At 35.5% G+C, this 16,730-nt stretch overlaps 1 protein-coding gene across 3 annotated transcripts; it reads right to left on the bottom strand.

Moving 5' to 3' along the window:
- Window positions 1–1,050: 1,050 nt before the first annotated feature.
- Window positions 1,051–6,114, bottom strand: LOC114173470. 3 transcript variants are annotated; one of them, XM_028057904.1, is made up of 6 exons: window positions 5,940–6,114; window positions 4,701–4,791; window positions 4,649–4,656; window positions 2,673–4,279; window positions 2,481–2,597; window positions 1,051–2,389 (listed from the first exon to the last, which is right to left on the bottom strand). In XM_028057904.1, the coding sequence occupies exons 4-6, from the start codon at window positions 4,263–4,265 to the stop codon at window positions 1,652–1,654; spliced, it is 2,448 nt and encodes an 815-aa protein (XP_027913705.1). In that variant the 5' UTR covers window positions 4,266–4,279; window positions 4,649–4,656; window positions 4,701–4,791; window positions 5,940–6,114; the 3' UTR covers window positions 1,051–1,651. The 3 variants fall into 3 exon arrangements, with proteins under 3 accessions (XP_027913705.1, XP_027913704.1, XP_027913703.1); XM_028057903.1 differs by lacking the exon at window positions 4,649–4,656 and having other exon boundaries at window positions 4,673–4,791; XM_028057902.1 differs by lacking the exons at window positions 4,649–4,656; window positions 4,701–4,791.
- Between the last annotated feature and the right edge of the window lie 10,616 nt (window positions 6,115–16,730).

The raw sequence follows: 16,730 nt of genomic DNA, 5'->3' as shown, positions 1-16,730 counted from the left end.
GTTGTGTTTTTTGTGGTGTGGTCTTTTCTCTTGCAATGATCATCAACTTGTTGATGGGAGCATAGGTGAGAACCCCCTGGAATAACCAGGGTGATGGAGGTTCCGCTGCATAGTCTACATGTGCTAGACTTTATTTTCTTGTTGGGCTTTCTTTAAGGCTATGGCCCATGTACCTGTTCGTCCTTGGATTTATATACTTTATGTTGAACTTTGGATTTATATACTTTATGTTGAACTCTTTGTCTAGTTTTCTTTTGGGCATCGTGGTGTGCCTTAGGTTGTAAGGAGTTAAGTTTTAAACTCCAGGACTGCACTATTATATTATCTATTATATTATCTTTATGTGACGTTTCCTTTACTAAATTAAATGGGGTGTTATAAGATCTAATTCAAAATACACAAACTTTATAGGAACTTAATTTATATCATTTTCAATATTTGTTTAATTCATTTCAAAATAATCAAATATTTTATATGAATCTCTATTATTATATATTCTATATTCATTTCTAACCCTAATTGTCTATTGAGTATGTCCATGTGTGTTATCATAATAGTAAAAATTTGTGAAAGAAAAAGAAAAGATAAATAGAGTAAATAACAAATATAATTTGTAATGGGAGGGGGATGGGTTGAGTGGTTATATTGAGAACAGATTAATTTATTAGGTTTAGAAGACAATTCCATTTCACTAAAACAAATCAATTTGCTCTCATATGCTTTTGCCAAGTCAATTCTTGTGACATGAAAAGTTCCCAACAAAGATGTTAACATGCAAGTTCAACGCACAATCAATCCGTCTTAGAGTGGAAAAGGATGTTATATAAATCATAAGAAATCCATTCAAGTCAAACCAATTCATGATTAATAGCTAGCCCTCCAGGCATTACTTGCTGGACTATGAATGTTTTGGAAACAGCATTGATTGGAAGCATCACAAATGAGATGAGTAAATTATTACCCTTATTTGGTTCCAAGCAAATGCCTTTATGTGGGCAAGGTCCATGTGAGAAACTGACAACGGCTTGCTCTAAAAAGGTTAGAGACCAGTTAAAGAAAATAATTTTTTTATTCTAGTACAATAGTCTGAGGATCCAATTTAGTTCACAGATAAATAAGTGAAAAGAGAGGAAATGACAAATAAAAGATGACAAATGTCGAACAGTATACAAGACCCTTTAGCTTCCGATGTAGTCACAGTGAAACCAGCAGTTATCCAAATGCATGCATGAGTTTGAAAGAAATTTCTCTGTTCATGTATGCTTTCTCCAAATTACTGGCCTACAAAATACGGCAACATAAGTCATCTTAGTTTCTACATCAAGTGAAACGATGCTTGCCTTTTTTCTCTATTCATTAAAGCAGTACATGGTAACTAGCCGCATAACCAAGCCAGTAATCACCAATTGTTATCAAAACTGGCCCTTCAGTTAAAGTTCTACAGCAGGCAATCATCATACAATGTTGGGACGGTTTGACAATCTGCTGCATATTGACCAGGATTAAAATCTAAGCATGCAGATATTATTTTCAAAATGCAGAAGGGCTCAAGTACGTTTGCATACAGTTTTCTTTATAAAATATCTACCAGTCAGTCACCAGAATTTAAGAGATAAAGAGCCATAAAACAGGAATTCAGAAATACATCAAGTCAGCGGCGACGAAATGAAGGGCCAGCAAAAGAGTAACGAGAAGAAACTGGGGCCCGTGAAGCTTCCAACTTGTCTCCATGATATGGCCGCCGAAGATGATCAGACAAAGCATCAGGTGCAGCATAGATTGGGTATTGCCTATCTCGTTCAGAATGCCTATCTCGTTCAGCCTCTCTCCTTGGGAAGTTATCCGTCCCAGAAAAAGGTCTTCGCCCAACCAAATAAGAGTTTTCCTCCCTACTTAAAGGTGCCAAATATGCATCCCTAGGTGAAACACCATGGTGATAGACATGATAAGGATCCCTACTGTCATTCAAAAACAGAGAATCCCTACTGTCATTCAAATAAAGATGATCAGTTCGAACGGAATCTACATGAGCAGGAACATTTCTCGTGTAGCCATGGTCTAGGTGATGGGGTTGATAGTCTCTGTCATAAGATTCCAATATAGGAGTAATATGAGATGTGGTACCCACATTCCTTCTATATCTTGGTAGACCATACGAACGATTGTTCTCCATTGGAAACAGATCATGAGCAATTTCCTCTTGTAGGTCAAATTGATGATCCCTATTAAGAGACTGCACGTTATAGTTTTCCCTCTGCAACCGGGACCATGATCCCCTAACATTGTGGGGAGATTCCCTATCTCGAATTATTACCTTTGGCTGGGAGTGGACAGGGTGCATAGCTGAACGAATTTCAACTGGTCGGAAAAGTTGAGTGAGCTTCCTCACCTGAAACAGAATATTTCAAATATCATTCATCATAAAAAACAATAGAAACAGAAATACAGAAGGGCCACCAGAGGTAACGTTTAATGCTTACTTGTCTAACAGTAAGTTCTGTTCTGAACTTGTTTTTTTCATTATAATTATCCTTGATGGCTTTTCTGAAAATGCGCTCTGGTAGTGGGAAACAATCAGCAACAATTTTGAACCGTACCTGAAGGAGTCACCCATCAGCATATAAAACAAAACAACATCAGACTAATTGGACAGGAAGATGAAAGAAAGTAACCTGAGCAGGAAATTTGCCACCAAAAGCTTTGGGTTCAAGCTTCATGCCACCGGAAGATGAAGCCTTGTAAATACCATACAGTAGCTTCAGATCAAAATCATAAAGAAAAAGTTTAAGCCCAGGTTTGATTTGTAAAACATCATCCTTTTTACCAGCTGAAACACCCATGACTCGATAGCGGAAACAATCAGGCTTTGTCTTTGCATTGCACATAAAGATGAAACCACCAAGCCTTTCAGCCTTCTTGTCATTTACTTGACTCCTTTCCGTGCCACCTCTCCTAACTTTGGTTTTTATACTCCTAGAACCCTTGCTTGAGTCCCTATGCTTCTCTTCACTCTCTAGATTTTGCTCAGTGTTATCCAATTGACTAGTCTTATCTTTACGAGCCTGCCGGATCTTCTCCCTACGACTTTTGCCATTGGTGCTCCTGTTTTGGCTTTCTGCTACTTTCTTTTCACCTTCCTGACTCTTCCCCTTCAGTGGTTCATTATCAGTTTCCTTGAGGTGGCTACTGTCTGAAATTTGTTTCTCATCTTCATTATCCAACACCATTTTGGAAATACTAATTCTTCTTTTGCCATGAATCTGCTGAGTGCCACTGTTCTTCTTAGCCTTGAGTTTACCAGCATGAGATTTCTTAATAATTTTAGATTTTGTCTTCAATGATTGTGGAGTATTCTTGTTACTCAACTCTGGTTTACTAGATCCTTCAGGAGGATCAGTAACCTTCAGTTGGCTAGTGTCTGACTCTTCCTTCGGACTTCTGTCAGCACTGCTCTTATTTTGTCTTTTTTTTATTTTATTTTCAGCCTCCTCACCCTTGCCCTCAGATGGTTCATCACTATTTTCCTTGAGCTCACTAACGTCTGAAACTTGTTTCTCACCAGCATTATGACAACTCTCAACATTATCCACCACTTTTTTAGAAGTCTTAATTTTTCTTTTCCTATTAATCTTTTGAGAAACATTGTTCTTCTTCCCCTTAAGTTTACCAGTTTGAGATTTCTTAACAATTTTAGATTTTGCCTTCAATGATTGCGGGGTATTCTTGTCACTCAAATCTGATTTACTAGTTCCTTCAGGAGAATCAATATCCTTCTTTCCATCATCTTTTCCAGAAGAAAGATCACCAAAAGTCACTTCAGAAAGATTCTCAATGGTCAATATATCATGTTTTCCTGGTGACAGAAGATTCACATTTTTTCCTGACGTTGGAGAATTAGAAGACAAATCAGGAGGATTCTCTGCACACTTCTCATAATCTTTTCCAGATAACGGAAGATTATCAGTGCTCATCATACCATTTTTTATCAAAGGCATAGGATTGGAAGACACTTCAGTAGGATTTACAGTGCCCACCGTACCATCTTTTTCTAATGACATAGAATTAGGCGATACTTCTGGAGGATTCTCATCACCCATCACATCATCTTTTCTTGAAGATGGAGGATTCTCAGTACCCAGCATATCATCCTTTCCAGATGACAAAGAATTCTCAATGCCCGTCATCTCATCTTTCCCTGATGCGGGAGGATTAGAAGAAAGTTCAGTAGGATTAACTGGGTGAATCTTGCTATCTTCTTGATCCATATTACATGGGCACTCTGCACAGGATTCCAAAGGAAAACTTTACTACATCCAGTGAAGACAAGAAAGCCAAAATGAATGATCTAAACAACCGTGTCAATGGTCACAACCGTTTGACCTAAACATTGTGGATAAATGAGGACAAAGTGTGCATCTAGAAATTATGTTAATGTGTAAAGCCCATTGGAATTGAAACAAGGAATAAGAGAAAAATTGCAATCACTTGTACTAAAGTGAAGACCATGATTGCGTTGTAATGTAAGTAATAAAATAATAGGAGCTGTTGTTGGAAAGCCACCTCAATTGCAGTCATCCTAATGCGCCATAATTGGAGCCTCAAGAAGGTACTTGGTCCTACATTGACTACAAATATGGCTTTAATAGAGCCTATAAGGTTTGGAAGTACTTACCCTATAAGTCAGTTTTATGAGATTGAAGTCAGTTTTATGAGATTGAACTAAACCAAAGGTTTGACGGGAAAATGGAGAGGCAGAGGTGCAAACTCTGAATAGTGGCACTAGCCCGCCTCCTTGATGTGGCCACATTTTGCATCACACAAAAAGCACAAAGCTATCAGTTTCCTGTAGCAACCAGTATCCATAACCACACAGCCTACTATAGTTCAATGGCAATGTCATTTGTAACAAACTGATAGTTGCTGTTTATAAGCAGTAATAAGTAGCAACCAGTGATATCATTATTCAGAAAGGATGAGGAGCTCTTTGGGTGGAGAGGGATTCTTTGCTTTGTGACAGCTTTATTTGTATTAGTTTTTTAGTTCCTTGGAAGGTAAGGATTAGATGGAAAATGTTTTAGAGTTTATTAAGGATAGTTACAGAATAGATTTCCACACCTTTTTCTAGAGGAAAACAGGTATGCAGATAGGTTAGCTGCATATGGTCTTGGAACTTTAATTTTTACTTGGTGAGATGGAGAGCCCTCTTTGTATTATCTCTGAATTTTGAAGTGATAGATTTGATCTCTCAAAACATAGATTCTCTTGAGTTTTGGTTTAGTCCCCCCACTTTGTATTTCTTTTTTCTATTAATTGTATTAAGAATGCTGCATAAAATTGGTAAGCAGTGTAGTGTTGACCTGGTTGGGATTGCAATAGCATTCTTTACTTGTGATTAAAAAAAAATCATTAACCAAAGAGAAAAGGATATTTTAATGCAAAATAAAAGAGAAAAGACAATATAGTAAATAATCGACTCAGCAAATTGCAATGCAAAATTAAGTTTGGCCAATTGTAAGACCAACCCTTAATAACTACTGCAAAATACAAAGTATAAATTTTAAACCCCAATTAAGAATGAAAATGAGTTTTTTAAAACCCTAAGAAGAACTATCAGTGCAACAAGACTGTTATGCAACAGAATAAGAAAATAAAGAAATCAAATCTTAAACTCATGTCCCGGTATATTCCTTCACCCCCAAAACAACCAGTATGTCCCGGTATATTAAGTTTAAGAAACCACAGAAGCAACATTCTTCCGAGACAACAACTAAATCAACAGATAAAAATATTAAACAGAAACAAACATTGTCCAATACGTGCCCAGGAAATATTTGATTTGATCAAAGTAAAAATTGCGATCCGTGAAATAAAATTCACCCTCTGAATAAAACTGCACAACAGGATAAATGTAAAATCAATGTTGGAATGAGAGAAATTACCTTTGAAATCGAAGTGGGCTGTTTGAAGGGTTGAGAGAGAAGAAAATTTGTGCAGAGAAAGGAGAAGAAGGACCAAAGTACCAAATGAGAATGCCTCCTGTATTTATCTTACAGAGTTGAAGGAAAGGGAGAGAATATGGAACAGAGAATTTGTCTACAAAAAAACCTGAATGGACCTTTTGTTTTGTTTTAAAACAATTGTAGTTGGTATAAGATATATGCCTCTTATTTTTTTTGTAAGTAAATAATTTAATTAGAAAAATAATTGAATTTAAGTAAATAGAATAAAATTATAAAATAATTAATTTATTTTAAAAAATAATCAATATTTAAATTAACGCATACTATTATATAAAATTTCGGTATGCATATTTTATTTTTTATTTTATTTCTTACTAATAAAATGTGTATTCACTTTTTTTATTGTAATAATTTTTTTTATTAAAAGTAATTATAAAAATAATTAATTATATTTTTTTATATAAATATTTGTATTAAATAATGATACAAACTAAAAAAAATAATTATTAAAATAATAAAATTAGAAAATAAAATTAATACGAGTAATTTTTGAATTTAAAAAGGTTGGTAAATGATAAAATTGAAAAACAAATGATTTTTTTTTATATAACAGTAAGTGCAGATATAATAATATAGATAGTGTAGATAATTTTGTTTCAAGCTAAATTAATTGTTTTACTATTTTAGAAACTTTTTTTTTAAATTTAGCTATTGTTTTCTTTGGCTATTTTTCAAAACTAAAACAATTATTTATAATAAATAAGAGCCTCTCACAATAAAATATTAAATTTATTTTTATTTATTTTTATAATTATAAAAATACTTATTATTATCATAAGAAAATTAACACATGCATACATATGTATTTTCACTGATATAAAGAGTAAAAGTAAAAATAAAATTATTATTTTAAAAATAAAATTAAAAATATTTATTTATATGGAATATATATATATATATACACATATTATTTATTATCCAATTTTGAAAAGATTATTATACTTATAAATATTAAATAATCGAGTAAATAATAAATATAAAAACCAAATACAATATATTTTATTATTTAATTTAGTTTAGTTGATTTTCTATCTCTTTAAGTTCGTCAAATTTAAATGAAGAAGAACTCAATTTATACTATTATTTCATAAATAAATACGATTCATTTTTTTGTGTTCAACTTTTTTATTTTAATTTTTCCCTTATTATTTTCTAAATTTAATACTTTTTATTTAACTTTTTTTTTCTTTTTAATTTAACTATTTTTAAATTAAATAAATAAAAATAATCTATAAAATTAAAAAAATTATCTATAAATAAATTATAAAAATTATTTATTTTTTATTTTTATAGTTTTAATTTAATTATTTTTTTGTTATCATAAAAAAATTGAATTTACATGTTTTTTTACTAACATTTGTCTGTTTAGAGTTTGCGGTTATTTTAGTTTAAATTTTTACTTTTAAATTGAGTTTGTTCTTTCTTTCTTTTTCAATATCTACTTATACTGATATAATAATAATAATAATAAGTGATGGATGTTTTAAAGAGTCAAAATAATATTCTCAAAATTTATATATTTTATCATTTATTACTGTTACAAACATAAATATATATTTTAATATAGTTAAAAATATATATCTAATAAATAGAGGTCTTATTCTTTTAAATTATTTGAATTTATCAATAATTTAACCAAAACGGTTATTTTCTTTTTAATATAAATAATTGTATGCATAAAGTTATCTCCCATTTTATTTTCAAATCTTGTTTTCAAAAATCATTACAGAAAAAAAAACTTAATTAAAATGTGTTTTTTTTTTCTTTCATCAGATATTGACATGATTTAAATATAACTGATGAATTTTTTAAATTTAAATGATAAAGAACATGAAAAATAAAATATTGAATATGGTATTAGTAACATAGTAACAAATTTGTTAAATAATAACCAGTAAGAAGTTGTGATATTCCATTTAAATAAAACAATTATATTATTCATAATATCTTAGAGCACAAGATAAACAATATATAAGAATCCATTGAAATATAGTCATCCATAATTATACTAAAAGAAAACTTAGGACACAAAACAAGGCCAATAACCGAATATAAAAAGGGCAACAATATAGTGCAGATTCCTCACAGAGCAATTAAAACAACCAGGCAATAGTGCCTAGAAAAGATGCTTCACTAAGCAAAAGCCAACCCAGGCTTGATTAGATTGTAGCATTCCCATCATCACTATGATCATCAAGGGTTCCCATATCTATTCAGACCAAGGAATTGGTGATCATTACAAAAAGGAAAACCACACAAAGCAGTGTTGTTCTGAGGTGGGTATTCACCAAAGTCCCACATTGACTAAAGTGAAGAAAGAAAAAGTAGAAAACTACTATAAAAGTGATGAGTTGATTTGAGATTTAACACCATAACACAATAGGTCTCTTGGGTGTATGAGGGACTTGGGTAGTTGTGTGTCATTAAACGGTTTGCAGTTTTTGCCAAAAAAATTGCACTATGAAGGGTTTGCAATTTTAGTCCACAAAAAATTTGCACTTTGAGTGATAATGCTTTTGTTGAGTGTTTGTGGATGTAGGCCTTGAGGTGCCGAACCACGTTAAATTTCTTGTGTGTTTTTATTTATATTTTTCTACTCTTATTTGTGGGTGTGCTTCCGCTTGAAGAGATTATTTTTAGTACGTGATTTCCCAACAGTGGTATCCGAGCTGAGGCTTTGATCAAGGGAGGAATAGGAACAATTTGAAGTGTTGAACAAAGGCAACTTTACGTGGGTTCCTTGGAAAAAAGGTTAGTGCTGATAATTTTCTTTAATTTGTGTAATGACTTCGTTAAAGTTAGATGTTCCTTTATTTGATGGGAGGATGGATTTCTCCTTATGGCAATGCACAATTGAAGATTATTTGGTACAACAAGGTCTAAATTGTGCTTTAGAGGGGGAAAAGTCTGTTGAGATGAAAGATGCAGAGTGGATCACAATTCAGAAAAAAGCAGTAAGCACAATTAGATTGGCATTAGCTCCTCAAATTAAAGTGACTATGTTGAGAGAGACCTCTCCAATGAATTTTTGGAATTTATTGGAAAGTAAGTTTGCATCAACAACTCTCACCAATCAATTGATGATGAAAATGGACTTGTACTCATTGAAGATGGAAGATGGAGGTAATGTGTTTGATCATATTAATAAGTTCAATGAATTAGTATCCAGACTTATGAATGCAGGAGATGAGAGTATTAAAGATGAGGAACAATCATTACTTTTGTTGGCATCATTGCCTAAGTCTTATAAGCCACTAGTGCAGTCAATTCTAGCTGGGAAGAGTACACTATGACTAGATAATGTGGTGAGATCATTGAAGGAGAGTCAACAAATGATGGGTGATGATAAAAGTTCAGAAGATAGTCAAATATTAGTAACTAAAGGTGAGTCGAGAAAGAAATATGGTTACCAACAAGGTAAATTTCAATCGAAAGATATTACTAATGTTCAATGCCATTATTGTGGAGAGTTTTGTCATGTACAAGTTAAATGTCGAGCATTCAAAGAGGACTTACAGCACATGAAGGAAATGATGTGGAAATCTAAGAGTACTCATTCTACAAATGTAGTCAATCATGAAGATGATCTTTTAATATGTGAAACTTTTGGTGAAGGAGGAATATGTTGTTTTAAGGTGGGTATTCACTAAAGTCCCACATTGACTAAAGTGAAGAAAGAAAAAGTAGGAAACTACTATAAAAGTGATGAGTTGATTTGAGAGTTAACACTACAACACAATGGGTCTCTTGGGTATATGAGGGGCTTGGGTAGTTGTGTCTCATTAGAAGGTTTGTAGTTTTTGCCAGAAAAGTTGCACGAGTTTGCAATTTTGGTCCACAAAAAATTGCACTTTGAGTGATAATACTTTTGCTGAGTGTTTGTGGATGTAGGCCTTGAGGTGCCGAACCACGTTAAATTTCCTATGTGTTTTTATTTATCTTTTTCTACTTTTATTTGTGGATGTGTTTTCGCTTGAAGAGATTATTTTTAGTACGTGATTTCCCAACAAATAGACATCAAACAAAAAGGGTATGCTAGAGTAAAAAGAAATTTTGAAACATGTTATAGCAAGCAGATAATTAAAACTGATCATAAACATGCAAAACAATAGGGATGAAATCATGTGATAGCAAACAAACAAGACTCTATGACTCAATTATCCTGATACATATAAAGAGATCGGATTCATTGGATGCTTGCACTTGTGGTGGCCTCTACTACTCTGCAGAGCCATTGCCAATGGGTTTCACCCTACCACACACAAGGTTAGCCTTCAAACATCTAAAGTCATTATCGTGCCAAAGACTAGGGCCTTCCGCTACTCTCACCACTTGAATTAGTCTATTCTACGTAAGACTAACTGATTCTTTAGAGTTTTGGGTACAATCCTTACTTGAATCCTTATCTAATTATATACACTACACACCACCATGAAATCTCACCAAGAGTTTCATAGAATTACGTCTATCTCATACCACAACCATGCTTCTCGTACCAAACCACATTGTATCTCACACATTATTATATCATACCAAGGCCCATCCAACCAATCAAAATCCATATTTCATTCATGCCAAACCCAACATGTAACAATCTCATTTAATCACCTTAAGCATATGCACATCATACTTCATACTTTTAAAACAATAAACCAACTAATCATGGGAGCATACAAGCCTTTAAACACTCTACTATCATTCTCGCTCAAGCTAAAGAGCTTTCACTCAGGCGAGAGGAACCCCTCGCTCAAGCTAACAGCTCTCACTTGGGCAAGATTTCAAATAGAAGGCACTTTGAGTTCTTGCTCAAGCTAGCCCATCTCGCTCAGGCAAGACTACTCTCGCTTAGGTGAGAGGCCTTCGCTCAGGTGACAACTCGAGACAGAGGGGAGCGAGTTATTGCTATTCTCGCTCGGGCGAGAGCTCATCGCTTAGGCGAGAGCGTCTCGTTTGGGTGAAAAACACACTCGCCTAGGCGAGTTTAACAGATCCCACCTGCTCTCACACATGCAAAACCAGATTCAATCCATATCAATAGCACAAGCAATGTATTATCACACGACCAACAACATGTATCAAGCACCAAGAACGTAAAACAGACCAAAAATAAGGCAAAATAACTTAAAACAATGAAACCCTAGCTTTCCTTGTAACATCCCAGTAGGATATTACTTAAAATAAGAACTAAAATAACAATTTTATAAATAATACCTCATTTATTATAAACTCATTCCCAAAAAATGCGGGAATTTTAAACTTTTAAACTTAGAAATTACAACGTAAAGTTCAGTGTTTACAAGTCGTCGTTACAATTCAAAAGTCGCAAAAGAAAATCAGTAAATAAATTACATGAGAATTTAATAAAAAGACTTTCTAAATTTCCATGTAATCTGCTCCCGCTCTCCGCTACTATGCATCTCCTGGCTCACCTGTACAATCATCTGCTCCCGGATAACACATTATCCAATCATCACCACACACAAACAGATAGAGTGAGCTATGCACATAGATGAAAATAAATATAAAATACACCCACCCAAATATCACATAATGTCGCAACCGTAATCGCAACCGGACGACGAACCAAAAAAGAAAACGGATTTAAAAAGAGATTTTGGAGTCACCACCATAGTTATTCTGGAAAACTATGGAAAACCATAAAGATAAGACAAGTCTGCGAAAAACTAGATTTTGGATTTGGGAGTCGGTTACGCATAGGGAAGGTGTTAGCACCCTACAGCGCCCACCCAAAGGTGGTACCTTTAATTAAAAATGCAAAGTTGACGTGGTTTTCAAAATATTAATTTTCCCCAAAAATAATAAGACAAAAATGCTAAAAGAAACAAAATATTTTGTTTTTTATTTTTTTGGGCCCGACAAGGATTGACCTTGGTCCTACGTATTTTCATTCAAAATGAGAAATCAGGGTTACATAGTTCGTTAGAAAAACGATTTGGAAAATGTTGATATTCTGTATTTTTGAAATTTTTTGTATTTTTTTTGTGTTTTTTGAGATTATTTGAAAATGTGTGTCACACGATGCGGACGGTCGGACAGACACTGAAGGAGAGAAAGAAAATTATTTTGGTATTTATTTAGAAAATAAGTGTCACACTGTGTGAGCAACCGGACAGACAAAATAAAGTAAAAGAAAACACATTTTTTCAGATTTTTCTAGTTTTTATTTTTTTGCAATTTTTTTTAATAATTTTCAAATATTTGGTTTTCTAGGAATAATAATAAAAAATAAAATAAAATAAAAAATAATAAAAAAACGAAAATGAAAATAAGCGAAATAAAAATAAAAAAATAAATAAAAAGAGAGAAAAGAGAAAAGAAAAAAAAATGAAGTGGAAAACATAAGGGGGTACATGAATAATTAATGGAGGTACATGAAGTAAATCAGATTTATACAATAAAAATGGGGGTGTAACATGTAAAATAAAAAAAGACAATAGAACACTAATGGGTGGTGGAGTTACTGAACATGGGGTGCAGCAGGTAGCAAACTAGTCCAAAAAAAAGGGGTGTGATGCTAGCAAATAACAAGGGTGCGCAGAGAAAACAAAATACAACAGCAAAACACAAACTAAAGGAGGTGCAGAGATTAAAAAAAAAGGTGCGAGGAGAAAACAGATCCAACTCTAATACACAAGAGCGGGAGGGTGAGAATATTAAAACAAAACGGTGTAAGAAAGGAAGTGGGCTAATCAGTCCAACATGAGATGTGTACGGTGAACTTAACCTAAACCCTAGCTATTCGAAAAAACAAGAGCCCCGCCCCTCTCTATCTCTCTCGACCCTTGCACGGCTCATTGCCTACCAACACACCGCCCACACCTCTACTTCACCACGCCACCCCACGACTGGTTGCCGGCGACGCTAATCGACGCCGGGGGCGTCGTCCTCCCTCTCAGTGGCTCAACCACCTTGTTTTCACTCACGCACCGGAACGTAACTTCGAGAGACCAACGCCGACGCAACGCCTGCAACTTCTACCGTGAACGCCGCCGCTGCCGCGACCGAAGCGTGTCGCCCACGGTGCCAATTCCCCCTTTTGCGCGAGGATTTCTTCCCGGTCGAAGCTCCGCGCGTTCCGTTGCAAGCCCGTCGCAGTCGTTTTCGTGTCGCACCACCTCGCCGCCACCGTGGAGGGAATTGCCGACGCCGCTGGTGCGAACAGGGGGTGCTTCCTCTCCTCTAATCTGCGAGGTCGAACAGAGGCCCACAACGACAATGTTGGTGAGCGAAACTAGAGCCGCTGTCGTTAAAGCTTCGACTCGCTGGCGGCAGCGCCGCCGACAATTTTCTCTCTTCTCTGTTTCGATTGGATGTGGCTGATGATGAGAAATGTGAGGGTTTGTGTGATGTTTGGGATTTAACAGAAAACGAAGAGTGGCGGTGAGGCGTGTCTGCTTGATTTTCTGACTGTAGATTGAAGGTGATGGGGGATTGGGAGATGATAAGGTTGTAGAGGATGGAGGTGAGGGCGTGATGCTGATGATGGCGAGATAGATTGAGGGTGAAGTGGTGGAATGGTGCGTGATTGGGTGATGAAGGTTGCAGTGTCTGGACTTTGTATTTTCATGTGTTTTTTGTAGGTAGAAGATGAGTGTGGAGTATGTAATAGTGGGGGAATTGGTGAATGGACAATAATCGTGAATATAAGGGTGATGGAAGCTCGTGTATTGTTGGCTGACTTTGGGGACCGGAGACGGCAGGGATAAATGGAGGTAATCTGTGGCTCTGGGGTTCGGTTGGGAAGTGACTGCGGTGGGTTAGAAGGTAAAGCTGGTCATGTTACGTGTGTACATGCGGAGGAGAATAGAATGGTGAAGGTGAAGGAGGATAGAGTGCATTACGTGATATTGATGTTAGTTGCTATGGTTGGATTCTGTTTCTTTGTTTGTTTTTTTTTATTTAGATGACACAGACACATTGTAAATGGATATCACAACGGCTTTTTACACATACATGCACATGAATCAACAAGCAGAAGAACACAAGCCACATACATTCCAGTTCATATTCACGGCAGCGATACTTACCTCTTGATGCCCCTTTCTCTTGTGATGCCCCTTTCCCATTTGATCGCAGCTTTTGTTTTGTTCTCCCCAAACCTCTGGGATCTCTCCCAACTCTCTTTTTTTCCGCTGCTCCACTACCGATTTCTATGCAGGAACTATCTTTTTTCAAAAATCTCCTTTCTCCCCCCTCTTCTCTCTCTTTTTTGCTCTGAATATCAATTAGATATGAATTGTGTGTGAATTGTATTTGAAATTTTTTTCTCTTCCGCCTTTCTTCTTTTTTTTTCCTGAGTGTTGAGAACCCCCTTTTTGTTTAGGTCCAGAGACGTAGAAAGGTGGGAAGTGGCGGTTGCTTCCCCCTTTGCCCAATCTGCAGAGTCACTTCTCCCTTCAATCAATCCATGTAGATGCAGCCAGCCCTCACTGATGCATTTTCTTCTTTTGTTGGATAGGTAGCTGCAGCTAAGCGAGTGTGTGTTCCAGGGTGCCAAATAAGGAAAGAGTTAGGCAGCCTGTGTGCAGAGAAATTGAATGCTGCCCTTTTTCTTTACTTTTCTTTTCAAATCTCCGTTCTACCTTTTTTCATTGCACTTTTTTCTTCTTTTCTTTTTTTTTGATCTTTCTTTCTTTTTTTTCTTTTTTTTCTTTTCACTCTTTTCTGATCCGTTTTTTTTACATAAAATAAAAATAAAATAACATAATAATAATAATAAAAATAAAAATAAATAGTAATAAAAATGAAATAAAATAAAAATAAATATGAAGAAAATTGAAAACAAACAAAAAGAAAAAGAAAATAAAAAGAAAATAAAAAGAAAAAAAATAAATAAAAATAAAATAAGATAAAAGGACATAAAAAAATCAAAGTAAAACAAGATAAGAAAGCAAATAATAATAAATAAATAAATAAATAAAAATAATAATAACAAAAATTAATAAATAAATAAATAGATAAATAAAATATATATATTATAATTCAGACAAAATTGGGTGTTGACACATAATTATTTCACTTTTAAAACAACGAAATACCCATTTTCTCACACTTATAACCTTTATGAGCTCATGCATGTATTCTTGATCATGGGACTTTCCCGTGCTTCCACGAACCTCCCCGGTCGTAGTCCTGCTTCACGGACTCCCTCTCCCGTCTTCCGAACTCCTCGCTCGGATCCAAACACGCATACCCGCCTTTCTTACTATGAACTCCCTCACTCATAGCATTCCCAAGTTGAGCATGAATTGAACTCCTTCATTCATTCATCCCAACAAGGGTACCTCCGGTGAACTAAACCGTTCACGTTCTGCATGCGGTCCACCTGACACGAACTCCTCGCTTATGTCACCAATCAAGCACATCCCAGATCACCAAAGGACTTAGTCAATCAAATTCAACATCACAACCAAGTTTCCAACCATAGTCGTATCTGCCTGGCACTGCCACAACACCGCCAGGCAGAATCCAAGCAGACCGCCTGGTGCACCATCCTGCGCCGCCAGGCGCCACTTAAGTTCAGTGGCCACTGCCACTGTTTTAGATGTCTTCCGCTTGGCGGCTCGCCCCGCGCCGCCAGGCGCCATACCACTAGCGCAGTGCTAATGGTTTTTGACATATAACAACCCTTATTGGACCCCTATACCACTTATACACAGACTATCATGCAATCATGTTTAAACAGACCTCAATAATACTCCCATAACAACATTTACCAAGCATTATAATTCATAATTCTACAATCCAAACCATACCTATACTTAAATATAATGCAAGTAATCTAGGATTTATTCCTTTTTCCCATTGGCACGTGTTAACTCCATTTTTAAATCAATATTCCAAGAATACATAATTACATTACCCATTTCGCAATTTACCAGATTCAGATACATAATCCCTCGATTCTTTCATGCATTCAACTTCATAAGACTCATCCTTATACACTCTAGCACTCAATTCCATAATATGTTCAATTTTCATATGTCCTTGAACAACTATCCCATTTCATGAATAAGAACCCTCGAGCCATAACCCCAAGAACGTAAGTCACAGCGCCATTTAAAATGCCTCTGTTCTAACGTGTCGCCTGGCAGCAGTCCTGGTGCCGCCAGGTGGTGTGTGACCATCTGGGTTCTGTCAGATTCCTCCCGCATCCAGTGTGACTTGCAACCCCATGGTTTCAATGTTCACCTTCAAACTGGCGTAATTTCACATGCACACCACATCCAGGGTTCATAATATAATCATGTTATCATCAATTCCACGCAAACAATGCACCACTCTTAAATGTCATTTATGTTATTCATCCACAATCCCAACATGAACCCTAAATACCAAATTCATATGAGGTTCATACAATCTTCCACCAATTAAGCAATTACAGATAATCACACAACATACCAATCATACACACATCATAGAAACCAACTCCAAATGTCCCAACATCGCTGGAACATCAAAAACCTGAGAGAACTGGGCAAGCCATATCGTGTTGCTTGGCGGACAACACCTAGTCGCCAGGCGATGCATAGAAGAAAACCCAGAAATGGGTTCTGGAGGCATGAGTCGTCTGGCGGGCCTTCAACACCGCCAGGCGGCTTCTGGAAATTTCCAGAAACGCGACAAAATTCAACACAACTCCAAAATACACAGCCCATTCATCCAGAATAGCACGAAATCATATAAATG

The sequence above is a fragment of the Vigna unguiculata genome, chromosome 2, assembly GCF_004118075.2.
Source record: "Vigna unguiculata cultivar IT97K-499-35 chromosome 2, ASM411807v1, whole genome shotgun sequence".
Taxonomy (NCBI): domain Eukaryota; kingdom Viridiplantae; phylum Streptophyta; class Magnoliopsida; order Fabales; family Fabaceae; genus Vigna; species Vigna unguiculata.
The sequence above is the reverse complement of the archived record's forward strand: the minus strand, read 5'-3'. Positions and strand labels throughout refer to the sequence as shown.